This window comes from Pristis pectinata, chromosome 8 (assembly GCF_009764475.1).
Source record: "Pristis pectinata isolate sPriPec2 chromosome 8, sPriPec2.1.pri, whole genome shotgun sequence".
NCBI classification, from domain to species: domain Eukaryota; kingdom Metazoa; phylum Chordata; class Chondrichthyes; order Rhinopristiformes; family Pristidae; genus Pristis; species Pristis pectinata.
This window is the reverse complement of record NC_067412.1, coordinates 1,509,916-1,532,901: the sequence shown is the minus strand read 5'-3', so window position 1 is coordinate 1,532,901 and position 22,986 is coordinate 1,509,916. Positions and strand designations below refer to the sequence as shown.

The window sequence follows — 22,986 nt, the reverse complement described above, 5'->3', positions numbered from 1 at the left end:
AACTGACATGAAACATACAATTTTAGTAGCTGTAGTGTTCACTCGGGGAGACAGTGCTAGGTTTTGCCTCATTTCAGTACTAAATATCCGACCGCCTATTCTGAGGCTGTGACCCCTAGTTCCAGACTCCTCAGCTGGGGAAATACTGCATATGTGTCTGCCCTGTACCAGAGGGCATGCATTTAAGGTGAGAGGTGGTAGGTTCAGAGGAGACCTGAGGGGTACGTTTTTTACTCAGAGTGTGGTGGATGCCTGGAATGCGTTGCCTGACAGGGTGGTGGTGGCGGCAAATTTATTGGGGGTTTTTAAGAGGGCCTTGGATGGGCACATGAATGAGAGGAAAATAGAGGGATATGGGCATTCTGTAGGTAGGAGGGATTAGCTATGTCAGCACAACATTGTGGGCCGAAGGGCCTGTTTTGCACTGTTCTATGTTGTCAAGTTCTCTGAGAATTTTGTAGACCCTGGAATTGTCCCTATGGAAGGGAGAACTGCGAATGTTGATCCCTTCAATTAAGAGAAGAAAACCATTGAACACTGAATTAGAGTAATGCAGAGGGAATGCTGGAATCTATGATGAAGGATGTAACAACAGAGCGGTTGGATTGAGCAGAGTCGCCGTGGATTTACCAAAGGGAAATGTTGTCTGAATAATCCGTGGATCTGTGACCCGGGGGATCCAGTGGGTGTGGGATGGGCTCTGGAAGGCTTTCGGTCAGGTCCCACGCAGGAAGCTGCTGAGGAAGGTCGGAGCATTTGAAGTCGGGGTTGGGACGGGGAGTAAGACTGGGAATAATCGGCTCCTTCCTGGTGCCAGGCAACGCTTCAGGTCATCCGTCTGTCAGCGGTTCCTCTCCCCCCAGACGCTGCCCGACCTGCCGGCTGTTTCCAGAATGTTCTGCCTGTGGCAGTGGGAGGGTTTGTCCGCCTGTTGTGTCTGGGACCGACCTGTGTCACCGGGCCGCCCCGCCGGGAGTGGCTGGGCTTGAGGGCGGCTCTCCGGCGCCAGGTGTGTCCGGAGCCGCCTCCGGCTGCGGGGAGAGGGAGACCGCCCGCCTGCGGCAACCGGTGGCCTGACACCATGTCAGGGACCGGCCGGCGGCCGCTCGCCGTCGCCCCGCTGCCGGCACTCGCTCTCCTCACCCTGGTCGCCACCCCTGAGGAGGTGAGGGGGACAAACGTTCCGTGATCCGCCCGGGGACCGGGGGCAGCAACCGGTCAACTGTGGAGAGGTTTCAGTCGCGGGAAGTTTGACCAACTCCTGACGCTGGAGAATTCTGCAGCCGGATTAAAACCCGCCGACGTCGGGCGTTGAGGTGTTGGGTGGGTTACGGTGTGAAGGTCCGAGGTCGCCCCGGTCGCCACCCACGGGCGCTGTTGGCGGGAACTCCCCTGAGGATGGAGCCGGGGGCAGGAGGGCGCTCAGGGTGACCCCGCTCGGACGGTCCGCGGTGGTCTTGTGTCTGTCCAGGTGTTAAAGTGACCGGTGGATCGGTCCCCGAAGGTGCCGGCTGGTGTGGGGTTGGCGTGGGGACGGACTGTTCCGGCGAGGGCGATCGCGTCCCGGGCCGGGCTCCGGCCAACGCTGCCCCACTCGAATGGGTCTTACTCGCCGTCCGACGGGCAGCCTCTTTCTCAGGGGAGGGGGCCAAAACTAGAGGGCACAGGTTTAAGGTGAGAGGGGGGAGATTTAAAGGGGCAAGTTTTTCACATGGAGGGTGGAACGAGCTGCCGGAGGAAGTGGGTGAGGCGGGTACATTAACAACGTTTAAAAGACGCTTGGACAGGTCCATGGATAGGAGAGGTTTAGAGGGATACGGGCCAAATGCGGGCACATGGGACAAGCTTGTGGGCACCATGGTTAGCATGGACGAGTTGGGCCGAAGGGCTGTATGACTATGAAAAAAATTCATCCTCGTTCGGTCGGCGGACACGCTGGGGTTCTCAGTCCGCGGGGTCCGGGTTCACAGCGAATCTTCAGGCAGATTCGGTCCGGGATACTCGAGAGATTGTGGAAACACTCGGCGGGTCGGGCAGCGTCCGCGGAGGCAGAGACAGAGGCAATGTTTTAGGTAAATGGCCCTGTTCTTCCACCCGAAACGTTAACTCGGCCTGACCTGCTGAGTGGTTTCCAGGATGTTCTGTTCCTGGCGACCCCCTCGACCTGGGGGGAGAAGGGGTGCGGAGCGGGGCCGCGCAAGCTGTGCCCGGCTGCACAATCTGACCGCAGTTCCAACGTCAGTTTAATAGGATTTCGGACAGAATTGGGAACCTTGAACTGTTTAAACAAGAACTGACGCCAGTAAATCCGAGTTGATCTTTGCTCCTGTGGATGTGTCCCATAAACACGGGGAACATTAAACGGGCTGGAATTTATTCGGGGTGGGGGGGGTCCAGGACTTACATACAGAATGGTAGGGACCCAGGGCTGGGATTTAATGGAGGGGCTCAGATGGGTTTGTAGAGAATCGGATCGAGTCCAAGGGGCTCTGTCCAGACCTCCGCTCCGTTCCTCCATCACCACCTCCCGGCCGCTTCCGATCTCAGTATGGGGACCACCGAACGTGCGCCGCACCGTCAGATGAGCTCTCGTGTCTGGGGAGCTGATTGGGTTCTTTTATTATTGCGCCCCAGTCCTTCTCTGTGGAGCCCGTCGCCGTGTGTGGGTCACTAGTGATGAACGGCGCCCAGATGTGTGTCCCCATCTGCCGAGAGAGTCACCGGCGCTGTCACCGGACGGTGGACTTCCCGGGATTAACTACGGGGGGGATGTTACACGTAGGAAGTTGGTTCCTGAGGGGAGACCGCATCGAGCAGCGGGCCGCTGAGCTCCTCCCGGGGACGGTCACGGTGTGGCGGGGAGTCCGGGGCGCGCCGGCCAGAGCCCCCGGTCCCCCGGTGTGAAATGTTTTGGGGCACTGATTGTTCTGACCAGTTTCCCGGCTCTAGGTCCCTGCGAGTCCCCGGTGCTGAGACCCCGGGAGCCCGTTGTCGGCACTGAGGGTGGTCGGTGCGGGGTAAGTTCAGCTCGGCTGCCGCTCGGCACAAATTCCCACCGGAGCCCGGGATACGATCCCACCTCACGGCACCGCTCTCGCTTCTGCAGGTCGCTTCCGATGCGCTGTTCGAAGACACGGTGCAGAAGTGGTGGCGGTATCGCAATGAGTGCTTGGAGAACGTGTTGTACCAGGACGATCGGTTAACAGGTACCACCGCCCCCACTGCCCACCCCTCCCCATGGTCAGCCCTGGGACCCCACAGGAAACATCTCCCAATCCCCCAGCCACGGCTGACGGGGAGGGGGGGTGTTGGGGAGCGGGGGGGGGGGGGGTTTGGGGAGCGGGGTTGGGGACCGGGGGGGGGGGGTTGGGGTGGGGAGCGGGGTTGGGGAGCGGGTGGGTGGGCTGGTAATACGTCGAACCTCATAGCCGCTGAAGGAGAATTGGTCTCCCAGATTGCAACGGTTGAAAATAAACCCCCTCCCCGCCCTCCATCCCCACTGTGAACCCCCTCCCCACCCCTGTCCCCATTGTAAACCCCTCCCCACCCTCACTCCGCTTTGCTGGGCGTTGCATATGATACAAACAGCACGTTGTATGAACCGTGACTGGACCGAACCCGCCACCGAGGACAAGGTAGGTGTTGAGATGTTTCCCCTAGGGGGAGGGTCTCGGACGAGGGATCAGAGTTAAAAATTAGGGGGGCGGTCATTTAAAACTGAGGTGGGTAGAATCTTCTTGTGGGGGGGGGGTAGATCTCTGGAATCCTTTACCCTGGAGGGTTGTGGAGGCCGAATCACTGGGGGCAACTGAAGACGAGGTCGATACATGTTTGAAAGATCGGGGAGTTGAGGGATGGGTGGAGTTGGACCTGTGGCAGATCAACCACGCTGATAATGAATGGTGGGGCAGGCTTGAGGGGCCGAGTGGCCTGCTCCCCACGACTATTTGCCTGTGTTCTTGCCTTAATCCTGTACATCCTAATGTTGGTTGAAAGCCCTGGGGTGGTTTTACAGTGTTAACTGTAAGATGGAAATGACAGCTGTGACCTGCTTTTACAGCTGCTTTGTGCCCTCCTTCAGGTGTTTTCTGCCGCCGCTCCTTCGACATGCACGTTTGCTGGCCCGACGGTTTACCTGGGACCTGGGTGAATGTTTCCTGCCCTTGGTACATCCCATGGATTGACAGAGGTATTTATTGGATGATATCCTGTGCCCCAGAGATACAGTGGGACAGGGACCTTCTCCAAAACCATAATAACCATAGGAGCAGAATTAGACCATTCGGCCCCTCGAGTCTGCTCCCACATTCGATCATGGCTGATTTATTTTTCCCTCTCAACCCCGTTCTCCTGCCTTCTCCCCGTAACTTTTGACACCCTCGCCGATCAAGAACCTATCAACCTCCGCGTTAAGTACACCCAATGACTTGGCCTCCACAGCCGTCTGTGGCAATGAATTCCACAGATTCACCACCCCCTGGCTAAAGAAATTCCTCCTCATCTCAGTTCTAAAGGGACGTCCCTTTATTCTGAGGCTGTGCCCTCTGGTCCCAGACTCTCCCACTACTGCAAACACCCTCTCCACGTCCACTCTATCCAGGCCTTTCAATATTCGGTAGGTTTCAATGAGATCCCCCTCATTCTTCTAAACTCCAGTGAGTACAGGCCCAGAGCCATCAAACACTCCTCATGCGTTAACCCTTTCATTCCTAGGATCATTCTTATAAACCACCTCTGGACCCCCTCCAATGCCAGCACATCCTTCCTTAGATATGGAGCCCCAAACTGCTCAAAATGCTCCCAATGTGGTCAGAAGATGACCCAAGGTGTTTGAGACATCACAACCAAAGTAAAACCCAGCAAATATTGTTCCAGATTCCAGCACCCTGCAAGCCCTTTCATCTCGAGACAAATATTCTGCTTCAAATTGATTGTTCTGTTTAGAGAAACGGTGCACAGTCTGTCAGTGACCCCTTTACACGGCTTCTGGGGTGACAAAGAAAAGTAATAATTAGGGGGAAATTATTTTTACCAGCAGCAGAAGTAAAAAGTGCTAACAAAAGGGATCCAGATCTGGAAGTGAATCCACCTTCTCCACTCTCCCAGAACCATTGAGTCCAGCACCATGAAATTCATCACATTTGTTGTTCATTCATGAGCTGGGCTGATCGCTGGGAAATTGGATTGGACAGGTGGGTACCAGCAGGGCATGGTGGGCCGAGTGGCCTATTTCTGTGCTCTATGTGGGTGATGCTGGACATTTGTGAGGGCTCGTAAGAGTCAACCACACTGGTGAGTCTGGAGTCACCACAAGCCATCCCAGGTTGTACGGCTGGAGATTTCTTTGCCCATAGAATATGAGAGAATTGGATGGATTTCCTTCAAAAATCCCTCACCATTACTGAGCGTAAAATTTTGCATTCTTTTGATGAACTGAATGCAAGTTCCCAGCTGCCACGGTGAGATTTGAAGGTGACTGGATCTTTAGTGTGGATATATGACTGGCTTGTTAAGTTGAGCAGAAACGCATCCTTTCCTGGTTGACCAGATGTAATGACTTTGCTTCACAAAAATCATTGCTGGGGCCAGAACATTTTACAGTCTGTATCAATGACCTGAGAAAGGCTCTGAAGTTAGGGTTGTTACAGATAGGCAGCAAAGTAAATTGTGAGGAGGTGATCAGAGGAACATGGGAAGGTTGATCTGCCCACAGAAGGCAGAGGGTAGTGGTCAATGGGACGTATTCTGGCTGGAGATCTGTGACTTGTGGTGTTCTGCAGGGATCTGTACTGGGACCTCTGCTGTTTACGATATGTATAATTGACCTGGGTGAAAATGTGGGTGGGTGGGTTAGTAAGTTTGCAGATGGTACAGAGATTGGTGGTGTTGTGGATATTGTAGAAGATTGCCAAAAGATACAGTGTGATCTAGATCAGTTGCAAGTATGGGTGGAGAAATGACAGATGGAGTTTAATCCACGCAAGTGTGAGCTGTTGCACTTTGGGAGATCAAATGTAATGGGTAAGTACACTGTTAATGGCAAGACCCTAAAGGCATTGAGTTCAAGAGATGGGAAGTTATTTTGCAGCTTTATAAAACTTTAGTTAGGCCACATCTGGAGTATTGCATTCAGTTCTGGTCACCCCATTACAGGAAGGATGTGGAGGCTTTGGAGAGGGTGCAGAAGAGGTTCACCAGGATGCTGCCTGGATTAGAGGGTATGTGCTATAAGGGGAGCTTGGACAAACATGGGTTGTTTTCTCTGGAATGGTCGAGGCTGAGGGGAGACCTGATAGAAATTTACCAAAGGAAAAATAATGATAAAACATGTATTTTCTAAAAGGTGAGGGATTGTACAATCTGAGATGTAGAGAGATATGGGTGGCCTGGTGCATGATTTGCAAAAGGCTAATTTGCAGATACAACAAGTAACTCAGAAAGCTAAACACAATTATTATTTACTGTGGGGCAACTGGATACAAAAGGTTACCCTTGTTACATGGAGCACTGGTGGCCCCACAGTGTTGATCTCTTTAGTTAGGGAAGGATATTCATGTGTTGGAAGCAGTTCAGTGGTTTACTGGACTGATACTTGTGATGGGCAGGTTGTCTGACCAGGAAAGGTTGGGCAGGCTAGGTTTGTATCTGCTGGAGTTTCAAAAGAGTGAGAGGGACTTTGCTGAAACACTTCAAATCCAGAGGGATCTTGCAGGTGAATGTTTCCTCTTGTGGGAGAATCTAGAACAAGGAGGTCACTGTTTAAAAAATAAAAAATTGCAAATTTAAGACAGATGAGAAGTACTTCCTGTCTCTCAAAGGGTTGTGGGTCTTTGGAACCACCTCCCTTAAAGGGTTGTGAAGCGGTGTTTTTGAACGTTTTAAAGGCAGGGGTGGTTAGTTTCTTGAGGGTGAAAGGTTACTGGGGGTGGGGGAATGTGGAGCTGGGTTACAATCAGATCTCATTGAATGTGGGAGCAGGTTGAGGGACCTAGTGGGGTACTCCTGCTAATTTGTATGCTGGTACATACCTTGAAAATGCGACCCTGAGACAACAGCTCGCTCACTGGGACAGAGGGCAGGATAGTGGGTGGGTTCCCTGAATAAACAGACTCTGCTCTGTCCCAGTGGGTAACGGCTCCGCCTTCAGATACTGCACACAGACCGGCTCCTGGCTGATGGACAATGTGACCAACCAGCCCTGGGTTGACCACTCTGCATGTGACGAAGATGATGCATTTCTACGGCAACAGGTGAGTGAGGTGTCCTGGGGGGGGGGGGGGGCTGCGGTGTTCTGAGGTGGTGGGGGGCAGGATGTTAGAGTAACAGCTCCTTTGGCCCAACTTGTCTAACTGGGCTTTTCCCATTTGCCCGTGTTTGACCCTTATCCCCCCCCCCAAACCTTTCCCACCCATGGACCTGTCCACCTGCCTGTTAAATGCTGTAACTGTCCCCACCCCAACCAGCTCGTCCCACACACCCACCACCCTCTGCGTGAAAAACCTCACCCTCAGGTCCCCTTCATATCGCTCCCTCCCACCTTAAACTTGTGCCCTCATGATAAGGATCGACCTTATCTGTGCCCCTCATGATTTTGTGTGTTGGGGTGGTTTGGGGGGGCTGTTGGGGTGGTTGGGGGGGTGGTTTGGTGGGTGTTGGGCTGGGGGGGGTGTTAGGCTGGGGTTGTTGTTGGGCTGGGGGATTGTTTTGCTGGGGGAGTGTGTTGGGCTGGGATGGGTTTTGGGCTGGTGGGAGTGTGTTGGGCTGGGATGGGTTTTGGGCTGGTGGGAGTGTGTTGGGCTGGGATGGGTTTTGGGCTGGTGGGAGTGTGTTGGGCTGGGATGGGTTTTGGGCTGGTGGGAGTGTGTTGGGCTGGGATGGGTTTTGGGCTGGTGGGAGTGTGTTGGGCTGGGATGGGTTTTGGGCTGGTGGGAGGGTGTTGGGCTGGGACCGGGGCGCCGGGTTTGAGGTGCTCTCCCTCCGCTCCCCCGTGTCTCTGCCCCGCCGCAGGTGCTGAAGCGCCGGGTCCTGAGCTCCTTCCGCTGGGTCTACACGGCCGGTTACTCCCTGAGCCTCCTCTCCCTCCTCGGTGCCAGTCTCATCCTCATCTCCTTCAGGTACGTCCGGCCGCTCCCCCCTCAGCCCGGGGGGGGGGGGGGCTGGGAATCGCCCCCCCCCCGGGTACCGCCCCCTCCTGATCTCGCTGAACGGGACAGCAGCTCAGGCCGAATGGCCTTCTCCCGCCGCCACTTCGTCGCTGGAGGTTCTGCTGCCGCTCCCGCCCCCACCCCTGAGTGACCCCCCCGTGTCCAATCCCCACCCCCCCGTGTCCAATCCCCACCCCCCCCCGTGTCCAATCCCCACCCCCCCCCGTGTCCAATCCCCCCCGTGTCCAATCCACCCCCCGTGTCTAATCCCCACCCCCCCGTGTCCAATCCCCCCCGTGTCCAATCCACCCCCCGTGTCTAATCCCCACCCCTCGTCCAATCCCCACCCCCCCGTGTCCAATCCCCACCCCCCCGTGTCCAATCCACCCCCCGTGTCCAATCCCCACCCCCCGTCCAATCCCCACCCCCCGTGTCCAATCCCCCCGTGTCCAATCCCCACCCCCCCGTGTCCAATCCCCACCCCCGTGTCCAATCCCCACCCCCCCCGTGTCCAATCCCCCCCGTGTCCAATCCACCCCCCGTGTCTAATCCCCACCCCTCGTCCAATCCCCACCCCCCCGTGTCCAATCCCCACCCCCCGTGTCCAATCCCCACCCCCCCCGTGTCCAATCCCCCCCGTGTCCAATCCACCCCCCGTGTCTAATCCCCACCCCTCGTCCAATCCCCACCCCCCCGTGTCCAATCCCCACCCCCCCGTGTCTAATCCCCACCCCCCCGTGTCTAATCCCCACCCCCCCGTGTCCAATCCCCCCCGTGTCCAATCCCCACCCCCCCGTGTCCAATCCCCCCCCGTGTCCAATCCCCACCCCCCCGTGTCCAATCCCCCCCGTGTCCAATCCCCACCACCCCGTCCAATCCCCACCCCCCCGTGTCCAATCCCCCCCCGTGTCCAATCCCCACCCCCCCGTGTCCAATCCCCACCCCCCCCGTGTCCAATCCCCCCCCGTGTCCAATCCACCCCCCGTGTCTAATCCCCACCCCCCCCGTGTCCAATCCCCCCCCCGTGTCCAATCCCCACCCCCCCGTCCAATCCCCCCCCCCGTGTCCAGTCCCCCCGTGTCCGTGGAGCGGGACGCGGGGCGGTGTTGCCGCGGGGTCCGGGGTCCGGCCGCCGCCTCCCACCTCCTCCTCCCGCCGCAGGAAGCTGCACTGCACCAGGAACTACATCCATCTGAACCTGTTCGCCGCCTTCACCCTGCGGGCCGCCGCCGTCCTGCTCAAAGATTCCTTCACCGACCGTCTGCAGTCGGACCCTCCGGAGCCGCGGGTCGGGGGGTCGCTCACGGTGAGTGCTGGGTCCGGGGGGAGCGCCCCGATGGGGTGGGGTTGGTGGGAGAGGGGTTCGTGCTGGGGGGGGGGGCGGTCGGGGTGATGGTGGGGTTTTGGGGTGGTGGGGAGTTTTGGGGGGATGGGGTTCAGGGACTGGGGGTCCGGTCCCAGGGAGGGTGTGCGGGGGTTTTGGGGATAGTTTGGGTGTTGAACTCGGGTTTGGGGTGGGGGGAGGGGTAGGTAGAGGGGTTGGGGGTCCCTAGTACAATGAAATTGACCCCTATATTTAGCCCGGGCAAACCAAATCCTGAGTAACAGTGTGCATAGAGTTGGTTTCTAAATTCAGTATGTTGAGGGTGGGGGCTATTTCAGACCAGTACGGTGTAATGAGTAAGTGTTAATTGAACTTAAGTGGCCTTTAATGAAGATCACAATGTAATAGAATTTCATATAAAGGCTGCAAATGATTTAATTAATCTGAAACCAGACCCTTCAATCCGAATTAAGCACAACAAAGGCATGAGACTTTTAAAAATACTTCTCGGGAAGTGGGCAATTCTCATTTGCCCTTGTGAATGTGGTGGAGTTACTTCAAAGGTGCAAATATTGATGAAGAGGAGGCACTAGAAAGGCTTGCGGTGCCTGAAGGTGGATAAATCCCCTGGTCCTTCACTAGTCGGGGGATTGAGTTCAAGAGCCACGAGGTGATGTTGCAGCTCTATAGAACTCTGGTTAGACCACAAGGCGTATCGTGTTCAGTTCTGGTCGCCTCATTATAGGAAGGATGTGGAAGCTTTAGAGAGGGTGCAGAGGAGATTTACCAGGATGCTGCCTGGATTGGAGAGCATGTCTTACGAGGACAGGTTGAGTGAGCGAGGGCTTTTCTGTTTGGAGCAATGCAGGATGACAGGTGACTTGATAGAGGTGTACAAGATTATGAGGGATTATGATAGAGTGGACAGCCAGCACCTTTTCCCCAGTACAGCAATGGCCAATACCAGAGGACACCAGTTTAAAGTGAGAGGGGGAAAGTTTAGGGGAGATGTCAGAGGTAGGTTCTTTACACACAGGGTGGGTGCCTGGAACGCATGGCCGAGGGTGGTGGAGGCTGATACAATAGGGTCATTTGAAAGACTCTTAGATAGGCAGATGGATGTAAGGGGTATGGGCTGTGTAGGCAGGAAGGGTTAGATTGATCAAGGCGTAGGTGTTTATATAGGTTGGCACAACATCGTGGGCTGAAGGGCCTGTATTGTGCTCTACTGTTCTATGATCTATGACCAGATGGGATGCATCCCAGGTTACTGAGGGATGTGAGGGAGGACATGGCAGAGACCCTGGCTGTAACTCCCAAACATCTGTAGATCCAGGGGTGGTGCCTGAGGACTGAGGCCTGAGGTGGCAAATGTTACACCTTTGTTCAACAACAGTGTAGAGGGAAACCCAATGGCTGCACACCAGTCCGTCTATCTACAGACACATGAAGTGGGAGCAACAGTGGCCACTCTGCCCATCAAGCTTCACCATTCACCAAGATCATGGCTGCTCTGGTTGCAAGCTTGGCTCCGAATTCCCACCTCCCCTGGTAACCTTTTTGTCAAGAATCTATAAATACCTCTGGCTCAGAAACACCAAAGGACTCTGCTGCTGACAACCTTTGAGGAAAAGAGTCCCATTAACTCACAACTGAGAGAAAAAAAATCACCTCATTCTTGTCTTAAATGTGCGACTCTGTGACCCCTTGTTCTAGATACTCCCACAAGAGGATACATCCTCTCCACACTCACCCTGCTAAGACCCCACAGGGTCTTTATGTTACATTTGTCCCCTCTCATTCTTCTAAAATCAAGGCTGGCCTGTGCAAACTTTCATCTGAGGACAACTCACTCCTTCAGGTATCAGCCCAGTGAAGCTCTCAGCTCTGGGGAAATAGATTGAGAAAGCGATTGAAAGAGCAAATGAGATCCTAGGTTTCATAAATCGTGATGCTGAAGCTTTGTAAAGCACTGGTTTGGCCACAACTGGAGCACTGTGTTCTGTTCCAGGCACCACATCTTCGAGAAAATGTGAAGGTTTTGGAGAAGGTGCAGGGAGATTTACCACAATGATCGCAGGGATGAGGGCTTTTAGTTCTATGGATAGACGGGAGAGGCTGCAGTTGTGCTCCTAGGAACAGAAGAGTAAGGAGACCTGATTGAAGTATTTAAAACCATTAATGCTGTCAGAAGACAGAAATTGTTCCCATCGGTTGAAGGGATTAAGAACTGGGGAAAGGAAATTAAGGTGAATGGTAAAAGAACTAAAAGTGAGACGAGGAAAATGTTCCAAACGTCGGTTCTAAGGGGAGCTGAGGAGGTGTCAGAAAGGATTTTCTGGGCCATTGGGACGGGGGAGGGGATGAGATCGATCACATTACCGGAGGGCTAGTACATATTCTGTGGGCTGAATGGCCTCCTGTGCTGTGGATTGCAGCACGTGCTAGCGTGTCGCGCTGCCCAGGTGTTCCTCCACTACAGTGTGGCCTGCACCTATCACTGGTTGCTGGTCGAGGGCCTCTTCCTCTACGTCCTGCTCGTGGTGTCCGTCTTCTCGGAGCAGAAGAGTTTCCGGGCCTACCTGCTGATCGGCTGGGGTAAGTAGACTGGTGGGAACAGCCCGGACCCCGGAGAGGCAGAGGGTGGGTCACCAGGACGGTGGGCTGCAGATTCCCAAGGGATGAGCGTCATCGGGGGTAGGAGCAGAGATTGGGGCCCATCATCAAACACTGCAGCAGGTCACCTGCTTATCATCACATCATGTTTGGGATCTTGCTGTGCTCAAATTGGCTGCCGCCTTTCCTACCTCTCAACAGTGGGATGTCTGGAGTGGTGAAAATGTTCAGAGCCGGAGGTGCTTGCACTGAGTGAGGTGGAGAGTGGAGTGTGTGGAGGGGACAGGAGCTGGCAGCCAAAAGTCAGGTTACTGCTGTGATTTGGGGGAGAGGGGTTTGTATCTGTCCCGGGTCAATTGAGAGCTGGGACCCGCGTCCAAAAACTCTCGGCTTCCAGCAGAGACTGACCTCAGGTGGGAGCGGACAGTCCGAGGCTCCCAGCCCCTTCCAGGGCAGAAACCCTCTTGTTCCCCGGCTCTTGTCCACTTGTTGGATCCTTGTCGGTGTGTCTGGGAGTTCGCCCACGCCACCTCCTGAGCTGATCCCTATGTCCCAGTGATCCTTCCACAGTTAGCAGGACTTCCCCGGGGGTCTCTGTATGTGACACTGGGTCTGGGTCAGGTGTAGGGCTGGACATTGCTGAGGGCTGTGACCCTGGCAGAACCTCCCCCTCGGTCTGGGTGGTGGGAGTGGATCAACAGACCCTGTCAGGGGCAGACACGGCGGGCAGTGAGTGGGAGACTCTGATACTTTCTGTTCTCTGATTCTAGGTGTGCCGCTGCTGTTCATCTCGCCCTGGATCACTGTCAAATATTTACTGGAAAATTCGGGGTAAGTTGGTGCAGCCCACATCGACCCCACCCCACCCGCCGAGCCCTGGGGCAGCATGATTTATGGGAGCTGCTTGATGCTTGCTAAAAAGCAGAAGCAGGAGTAGGCCATTTGGCCCCTCATGCTTGCACTGCCCTTCAGTAAGATTGTGGCACGGGATCACTTCCCTGTGATAACTCTTCAAATCCCTCCACTTCCTTGGTATCTAAAACTCCATCGATCCCCATCTTCAAAATACTCGGCAACTGAGGCTCCACAACCCTCCTGGGTGAAGTCCAGAGGTCCATTACCCACAGTGAAGAAATTTCTCTTCAGCTCGGTCCCGAATGGCCGAACTCTTGTGTAGAGGTAGCTACCCATGGTTCTAGACACCCCAGCCAGGGGAAACATCTACCCCGCACATACCCTGTCAAACCCCGTCAGAATTTTGTACCTTTCAATGTGACCCTTCATTCTTCTCGAGAGACTACAGCCTTGTCTTTAATTTTTCCCCGCAGTCAACCTGTGAACATTTGCTGCACTCTCTCTGTCACATCTATCCTTCTTTCAGTGGAGAGACCAGACCTGTACACTACCTCAGATGTAGTCCCACCAGGGTCTGTGTCACTTGTACCAGACGTCTCCACTCTGGCCAGCTCTGGGGTCTCTGCTCGAAGGAGAGTCACTACCCCAGTAGGGGGATCTTGCAAGCTCGGTCAGTGTGGTTCCTAGTGATCTCTCACTGCACACTCCCCCTGAGGTGTGGACAGGCTCCCTCCACGCGACAGGAGGGCGAGGGTTGATGTAGGTAAAATTGCATCAAACACATTTTCAGTTTTTGCCCATCAGGTGCTGGAGGCAGAACAAGAACATGTCCTTCTGGTGGATTGTCCGGTCACCGCTGTTACTCATCATCACTGTGAGTGAGGCTTCGCTTCCCGTCTGTCAGCCCTGCACGTTGGGGCGGATGTTGGAGCGATGGGGTGGGGGGAGGTTACACCAGTCACACTGTGGCCCTGCTCGGACTGCTGACACCGTTCTGGCACTGAGAATGGATGGCACCAACCACTGAGGATATTGTGTCCGAGTGTAGCCCTGTCCTCACACACATGTGGCCCTCACATCTGTGTCACTCACAGTGCAAACCTGTCTGCAGTATCTGATGGACACAGCTGGCAGTAACAGCTGCCTGGTGCCTGGGTCAGAACAGTGAAGGAATCTCAGTAACTGGATCATTTCTTCAACTCTTTCCAGATCAATTTTGTGATCTTCACCCGGATAATGATTCTACTCATCTCCAAGATGAGGTCCCATCAGGCGCACGACGCGGCCTGGAGAAATCGGTGAGGTGCTCCTCATGTCTTTGTGGTGACGGGGGGACATCGACCAGCAGAAACATTTATTGATTCCAACAAGTGATGGAGAAATCACTTCGTCTTGTAGAATCGTAGACCAGTTAGAGAGCCATCGTGTCCCTGCCGGTGAAAAAGAGTCACCAGCCTCCAGCCCCGGGTCCACGCCCCACACCCCGGGTCCACGCCCCACACCCCGGGTCCACGCCCCACACCACCCTTTCCGGTGAGGATTCCAGACTCCGACCGTCCTCTGGTAGCAGAGAAATCCTTATTTCCTCTCTGATCTTGCTCCCAGTTACTTTAAGCCTCTGCCCCCCTCCTGTTCCCCAATTTTGACCCCACCACTAAGGGAGAGTAAATTGGAAGGACCTATTGAGGCCCTCATTACTTTTATTATTTACCCAGCCTCTTTTGTTCTAGAAAATAACCTGGTCTCTCCTCCTGGGTAAAATGTTCCAGCTCTGGTAACACCTCCATCAGCCCCTCTGCTCCCAGTGCAGTCACTTGTTATGTGCTGGTCGGAACTGTGGCTTATCTCGGGTGGTGCACAGACATCTCCTGTTCTTATTCCATGTCTTGGCCGATAAAGCAAAGCATCCTGATCACATTCCCAACCCTTTCCGTTCCCTGGAATTATCCCACTCCCTGTCCGCCCCCGTCACTGTGTCCTCTCCTGCCTCATTAGACCCGCCCAAACCCCTGGCCTCGCATTTCACCCGACTGAACTCCATTGCCCCATTGCTGCCTTAATGAGCAGACCGCCACACCTTCCTCTCGTCCAAAGGTTTCCTCCACTGGCAGTCACACAGCCAACGTTTTGTATAATTTACAGATGTTTTATCAAACCCCCTCCATTTAAGTCTAAATCATTAATGACTGGAACAAAAAGCACACGGCTGAGGCCCGAGCCCTGCGGAGTGCCAGCAGTAACCACCTTCTGGTCACAAGAAGACTGCTGGACCTTGCTCTTTGCTTCCTGCCACTGGAGCAACGTTGGATCCAATTTCCCACTGTTTGGGATCCCATGCACTTTTACTGTTTAGACCAGCTTGATATGTGGGACCTTGTCAATGGGCCTTGATACAATCCACGCAGACAAATCAAACCCACTGCCCTCATCCACCCTCCTCGTTATCTCAAAATGTAGTTGTTGGTTGGGCACAACTTTCCCTGACAATTCCATGCTGCCTGTCACTGGTTAATCCCAGCCTTTCTCAATGAAGGTTCACTCTGTCCCTCAGAACTGATTTCAATGGTTTCCCCACCACCAAAGTTCAACAAACTGCCATGTAATTATCCCTTTTAGACATCAATTTGTCAGCAGTGCTCCAATGCTCTGGAACCACTCCTCCCACCAGGGAAGATTGAAAACGGTCGTCAGAGCCTCTGTAGTTCCTTCCTTTTAACTGCCTGCAAAATATTTATAGTCAGACAGCACGGAAACAGGCCCTTCGGCCCAACTCATCCATGCCGACTGTGTTGCCCAGTGAGCTAGTCTCATCTGCTCGCGTTTGGCCCATAGCCCTTAACCTCGCCTATCCATGGACTTATCTCGATGGCTTTTAAATGTTGCTGATGTGCCCACCTCACCCACTATTTGTGGCAGCTCATTCCAAATACGCACCGCCCTTTGTGTGAAGAAGCTGCCCCTGATGTCCCTTTTAAATCTCTCGCCTCTGACCTTAAACCTCTGCCCTCTTGTTTTTAGAACCCCCTCCCTGGGGAAAAGACTGTGTGCTTTCACCCTGTCTATGCCCCTCATGACCTTGTATACCTCTATCAGGTCACCTCTCAGTCTCCTATGTCTCAGGGAATAAAGTCCTAGTCTACACCACTTCTCCTTGTAACTCAGGCCCCAAGTCCAGGCAACATCCTGGTAAATCTTTTCTGCAATCGTTCTAGTTTAATGACATCTTTCCTGCAACAAGGTGACCAACACTGAACACAATACTCACCAATGTCTTATATAACTGCACCGTAACTTCCCAGCTCCTGTACTCAATTCATCCAGGCCTAAAAATTTGTTCGACCTTGAAAGATTCTAACCCCATTCACGAGGAGACCCTGGCTCAGTGAATGCAGGTGTCAACGCAGAGGTGTCAGCTGCTTGAGGCAAGTCTGGATTGTGGCCCCTTCTGTCACTGCTGTCTTCTGACAGTGCTGCTGCCACACCAAGATTAATGTCTGCAAACTACTTCGTGCCGAGAGCAGTACTCAGTACCAGACCCATTCACCTTAGCCCCACTTGCCTGAATGGCTACTCCCACAAGACATGAGGGGCAGGGACTGGTGACAGGGAATGGAACTCTTCCTAACGTGGACACCTGATGTCATGGATGCAGCGATGAGCCCCCAGATGGGGGACATGAGACACGAAGGTGGAGACAGTCATAACCCAGCAAGATGAGGGCAGGGAGGAACCAGGCAACGTTTAAAACTGTTCAAAGGCCGTGAGTAAAATGGAGCAGCACTGAAGGGTGGTCCTGCCATGATGTACTTCACCCAGGGCTGGCACAGAGGCACAGGTGGTAGAGCCGCTGCCTCACAGTGCAGGAGCCTGGGTTCATTCCTGACCTCAGGTGCTGTCTGTGTGGAGTTTGCACGTTCTCCCTGTGACTGTGTGGATTTCCTCTCACATCCCAAAGATGTGCAGGTTGGTAGGTTAATTGGTCACCGTAAAATTGTCCCTAGTGTGTCGGTGAGTGGTAGAATTTGGGGGAGTTGATGAGACTGTGGGGTTAATGGGTGCTGTGGATGGTGGGTTGAGGGGCTGGTTTCTTACTATGACTGTGCTATGGGTGATATAAGTGACCTGTAACTGTATTCACATTTCAGTCTAACCAAATCAACACTAATTCTAATCCCTCTGTTGGGTGTCCATGAAATTCTGTTTGCTTTTGTCACGGACGAGAATGCTGAAGGAACACTGCGGTACATCAAGCTGTTCGTGGAGCTCTTCTTTGGTTCCATTCAGGTGAGGTTACAAGTCACATGGTGCAAGTCCAGACAGGCGTACATTCCTTCTAACGTACCGATGAGAAGCTGGGTTGGTTTTTGAGCAGAGGAAGATTTATTAGGTATTGAAAACCACAAAGGGATGTTGACGGGCAGAGGAGGCGATTCCAGTGGGAAGAGGTCAGTAACCCGAGGATGAAGGTTGAAGGTGTTTGGTTAAAGAAACAGAATGAAAAGACAGACTTGCCTTGTCAGAGGAACTTTCACAAGCTCAGAATTCCTCAAGGACAATGAAGTGTAAAGACAAATCTTCAGCCAATATGTGCACAGCAAGCTCCCATAACCAACAAGGTGATGACAGTGGTTGAGGGATGAATATCAGGCAGGATCACAGAGATGACTCCCATACTCTCCGCTGAGAATGCAAAAGAGGCCTCGGTTTAACATCTTATTGGAAAGACGGCACTTCTAACCATGCAGCATTCCCTCAGCGTGATATGGAAATGTTAACCTACAGTGTTGTGCTGCAGGGTCTGTACTGGGATTGGAACCTGGTGAACCTTACTGATCACTGCTGTAGAGGGAATGTTCCTCTTGCACCGTGAACTGTAAAATCTGCAATGTGCTGCCTGAAAGGGCAGTGGAAACACATTCAATGATGCCCTTCACCAAGGAATTGGACAAATAGAAAAGGAAGGAAGTGTTGGGGGCTCTGGGGTAAGAGGAAGACCCTGGGCCAAATTGGAGATCTCTATCTAAGACACTAAATGGTGACAACAGCCTGAATTCCCTCCTTCATTGTGTTGACCAGATTTGCAAATGGATCCATTTTGGGGTTCTGGGTGTATTCCTCCACCAAGTGAGGCTCCAGGTACTTGGGCTTGCTGTCTCCTGATAAAGGAGCATTGGTGGATTGTCACAGTGTTCTGGGCTAGGTCGGTCAATGTTTGTCCAAATCCTTATCCTGTGGCCAGCGGCTCAGGAATTGGTGACAGGATCTGATGCATCCTCGGATCTAAGGAAGTGGCTGTAAGCAATAGTGGATGCAATGGTTGGGATCTACCAACATTCCCTGGGCTTCAGAGAGGTCCCCATAATTGGAAAACTACAAATGAACATTACTATTAAAGAAAGGAGGCAGACAGAGTGCGGGAAACTATAAATGAGTTATCCTGACTTGTCACTGGAAAAATGCTGGAATTCATTATTGGGAGGTGATAGCAGGATATTTAGAAAATCATAAAACCTTCAAGCAGAGTCAATGTGGTTTAATGAACGGGAAATTGTGTTTGATGGATTTGCTACAGCACTTAAAGTATGCCCTCACCAATAACCTATTCAGTTGTAACAATATTCCTCATTATTCCTTAATGAATACTTTGCTTCAGTATTCACTAGGGAGAGGGACTTTGACGAATGTGAGGTCAGCGTAGAACAGGCTAATGTGCTGGAGCATGTTGAGATTAAGAAAGAGGTAGTGTTGGAGCTTCTGTAAAACATTAGGATAGATAAGTCCCCGGGACTGGATGGGATGTACCACAGGTTACTACAGGAGGCAAGGGAAGGGATTGCTGGGGCATTGATGATGATATTTGCATCCTCCCTGGCCACAGGAGTGGTACCAGAGGATTGGAGGATGGCAAATGTTGTTCCCTTGTTCAAGAAAGGTAATAGGGATAATCCTGGGAATTATAGACCAGTGAGTCTTGTATCAGTGGTAGGCAAGCTATTGGAGAGGATTCTTAGGGACAGGATTTACAAACATTTGGAGAAGCATAGTCTTATTAGGGATAGTCAGCATGGCTTTGAGAGGGGCAGGTTGTGCCTCACGAGCCTGATTGAGTTTTTCAAGGAGGTGACAAAACAAATAGATGAAGGTAGAGCAGTGGATGCGGTGTACATGGACTTTAGTGAGGCATCTGACAAGGTTCCCCCGGTAAGCTCATCCAGAAGGTCATGTGACATGGGATCCAATGGAGACTTGGCTGCATGGATTTGGAATTGGCTCGCCCACAGAAGGCAGAGGGTGGTAGTAGATGGAGGTCGGTGACCAGAGCTGTTCTGCAGGGATTTGTTCTGGGACCCCTGCTCTTTATGATTTTTATAAGTGACTTGAATGAAGAAGTGGAGGGATGGGTTAGTAAGTTTGCAGATGACACGAAGGTTGGAGGTGTTATGGATAGTGTAGAGGGTTGTCATAGGTTACAATGGGATAGAGACAGGATGCAGAGTTGGACTGAGATGGAGTTCAATTCAGAGAAGTGTGAAGTGATACACTTTGGAAGATCAAACTTGAAGGCAGAGCACAAGGTTAATGGCAGGATTCCTAGCAGTGTGGAGGAACAGAGGGATCTTGGGGTCTAAGTCCATAGATCTCTCAAAAGTTGCCGCGTGTTGATTGGGTGGTTAAGAAAGCATATGATGTGTTGGCCTTCATTAGTTGGGGGATTGAGCTCAAAAGCCATGAGGTAATGTTGCAGCTCTATAAAACTCTGGTTAGACCACACTTGGAGTATTGTTTTCAGTTCTGGTCGCCTCATTATAGGAAGGATGTGGAAGCTTTAGAGAGGGTGCAGAGGAGATTTATCAGGATGCCGCCTGGATTGGAGAGCTTGCCTTATGAGGATAGTTTGAGTGAGCTAGGGCTTTTCTCTTTGGAGCGACACAGGATGAGAGGCAACTTGATAGAGGTGCATAAGATTGTGAGGGACATAGATAGAATGGACAGCCAGCACCTTTTCCCCAGGACGGCAATGGCCAATACCAGAGGACATCAGTTTGTCAGAGGAGGAAATTTTAGGGGAGAGATGTCAGAGGTAGGTGTTTTACACAGAGAGTGGTGGGTGCTTGGAACACACTGCCAGGGTGGTGGTAGAGGCTGATACAATAGGGACATTTAAGACACTCTTAGGCACATGGAAGATAGTAAAATGGAGTTATAGGCTGTGTAGGAGGGAAGGGGTAGATTGATCAGGGAGTAGGTGTCAGAATAGGCTGGCACAACATTGTGGGCTGAAGGACCCGTACTGTGCTGTACTATTCGATGTTAACACTTTTGCACAATCACACAGGGTGTTGGTGAGGCCACACGTTCAGTACTCGACACAGTTTTGGTCCTCTTATTTAAGCAAGGGTATACTAGCATTGGAGGCAGTCTAGAAGAGCTTCACTGAGGCTGATTCCTGGGATGAGAGAATGCTGAATACCTTAAAAAAAAGTTAGATCTGAAGGAGAGTGGGAGATTGAGGGGTGACCTGATAGAGGTACATAACATCATGAGGGGCATAGACAGGGTGAAAGCACATGGAGGGAGGGGGTGTTAGAGGCATAGGTTTAAAATCAGAGGTGAGAGATTTAAAAGGTACATCAGGGGCATCTTCCTCACACAAAGGGTGGTGCGTATTTGGAATCAGCTGCCAGAAATAGTGGTTGAGGTGGGCACATTAGCAACATTTAAAAGCCATCTGGATAAGCCCATGGAGACACAAGAGATTCTGCAGATGCTGGAAGCTGGAGCAATACACAAAAAGTGCTGGAGGAACTCAGCAGGTCAGGCAGCGTCCATGGAGGGAAATGGACAGCCGACGTTTCGGATAAGTCCATGGATAGGAGAGGTTTAGAGGGCTATGGGCCAAACACTGGCCCAACTCATCCATGCTGACTGTGTTGTCCAGTGAGCTGGTCCCATCTGCCTAAGGGCCTGTTTCTGTGCTGTATGACTCCATATATTTTTGAGTTATGAATAAGGTGGTGATCTTGTTGAAACATATAAAAAAAGATACAAAGCCGATGGGATTGGGTAAATCTACAGGCATGGAGAATGGCTAACTCACAGAAAAAAAGTCAGGAAGAATAGTTAATTTCCCGATTGGTGATCAATAACTAGTGGCATGCCACAAGGTTTTGTATTGGGGCCTTGATTTATAATCTATACTGGCTCAGTGTACTGCAGCCAAATTTTCTGCTGATACCAAAAAAGGGGAAATAGCAAGTTTCAGGCAAGTCGAGGCAGAGCCTAACACGGGAGTCGAGGAGTAGGAAGAGAGCAGGCAAGTGGTGTTAAGGCCAGGACTGGATCAGCATGATCGGTGGTGGAGTAGGTTTATGGTCCGAGTGGTTTATTCCAGTTTATGTTCTTATTCCATAGGTAAGGATTTGGACAGCTTGATGTAAGGGTATTTGTTTTGTGCAACATCTCATCTTTCTGTTTAATTTCTAGGGTATGTTGGTGGCTGTCCTGTATTGTTTTATTAACGGAGAGGTAAGATGACCATTACCGACTGCTCAAGTCCTGTGAATCTGTCAGCCTCGCGCTCTGATAGTCGCCGTCTCTGAATGCCAGCCTCATCCTGGCTGTAGAAGTGCAGACCCAGAACTCAACCTCGGAAGAGGAGGCTGGGGTTGGTGCAGGGGACCAGTCTCGCTCTGTCCTCACTTGCTTCTGTCAGTGATGGGACACTGGTGTGTTCTGGCAATGAAAGGGGCTTAGGGGAATGGAGAAATCATGAGACTGAGAGAAAGCTAAACAGATACACACGCACGCACCCACACAGCGCTCCTGGGCCGTGGGTAAAATTATCTGGAAGTTTGGTGTAGATGTTTCTCCCTGCACCTGTTGTTCTCTGATCTGCTTGGAGGTTGTTAGTCATGTATGTGCAGCTTGATTTGAGGCTGCTGATCGCAGGGACATTCTGTTTAACCATTCCCTTAACCTCCTTGTGCACACAGGTCCAACATGAATTGAGGAAGAAGCTGCAGCGGTGGAGAACGAAGAAGAACTTGAGAAAGTCTCATCACCGAAACGGCAGCGGCCAGAGGGAGAAGGTGGACAGCACTGAACAGGATGTGGAGATGGGCACCAGAGACGACCTTGAATCTCCCAATACCGATGAAGGTCTCCTCAATACCCTAAGTTCCCACCAGGGCTTAAATTCAGAGATAATGGAGCTCCCACATCAGGCCCCCGAGCTCATACTCAATCCCAGTACCTAGGAATGGTGATGGGCACTGGGACTGCACACTCTGCACCAACACTTTAAAGGTAAAACCACTGAGTGTGACATCCTTCCCTGAGCAGGACAGAGCAAGTGGGCAAGGGAGGAACAGTGAAAGAGAGTAAAGCCAGACTTTGTTCCTTTACAGATGTGTCTCTTGCAGCACTGCTGATGAGTTTGGAATGGCCCTGGCCCAGGAGTACTATTGGAAGTCCTTTGGTATTTATCATGTGGGCCATCAGCATTAGTAACTGGGGGAGAATGAACTATCAGCCAACATTAACTATATCACAGGCTCCATCAGACATTCTGTCAGTACACAGGGTCAAACCATGAGAAGATTCTGCAGGAATGCAAGATATAATATGCAGCACTCTGAAGAATGCCACGGAAGCTCAGAGTAGATACCACACTGTGGAGAGTTACCCGACACGACGCTTTCAGTTGCTGGAAGCTCACTTCCAGCATGTAGTGAAAAGTATAAGATACATTCATCACTATCCATACAGGGAGGTTAAACACAGACATGAAATTATTTAGCTTTATGAAAAGTCAAAAAAATTTTTCACAAGGGAAGGCTTTTTAACCACATCAGTGTACAGGTTGTGGTAAAAATGAGGTTACATATCTGAATATTAAATATTAATAAAATGTGTTAAATAATGCTTCAAACTATTTTAGCACAAACTGTATATAATAAATCTGAATGGTACAGAGTTGAGGATCAATAGAAATTGTACATTTTGGGTCTGCTGAATTGCTCTGAGTTGGTCACATATTTTATTTCC

General features: G+C 52.0%; 1 protein-coding gene across 4 annotated transcripts; it reads left to right on the top strand.

Moving 5' to 3' along the window:
* Positions 1-621: 621 nt before the first annotated feature.
* Positions 622-22,863, top strand: LOC127573117 (glucagon-like peptide 1 receptor). 4 transcript variants are annotated; one of them, XM_052021031.1, is made up of 14 exons: positions 622-1,165; positions 2,950-3,017; positions 3,107-3,206; positions 4,082-4,189; positions 7,126-7,250; positions 8,008-8,114; positions 9,306-9,450; positions 11,907-12,066; positions 12,855-12,915; positions 13,744-13,813; positions 14,149-14,237; positions 17,085-17,223; positions 21,424-21,465; positions 21,933-22,863. In XM_052021031.1, the coding sequence occupies exons 4-14, from the start codon at positions 4,108-4,110 to the stop codon at positions 22,194-22,196; spliced, it is 1,284 nt and encodes a 427-aa protein (XP_051876991.1). In that variant the 5' UTR covers positions 622-1,165; positions 2,950-3,017; positions 3,107-3,206; positions 4,082-4,107; the 3' UTR covers positions 22,197-22,863. The 4 variants fall into 4 exon arrangements, with proteins under 4 accessions (XP_051876991.1, XP_051876989.1, XP_051876990.1 ...); XM_052021030.1 differs by lacking the exon at positions 622-1,165 and adding an exon at positions 1,286-1,674; XM_052021029.1 differs by lacking the exon at positions 2,950-3,017.
* The last annotated feature ends 123 nt before the right edge of the window (positions 22,864-22,986 follow it).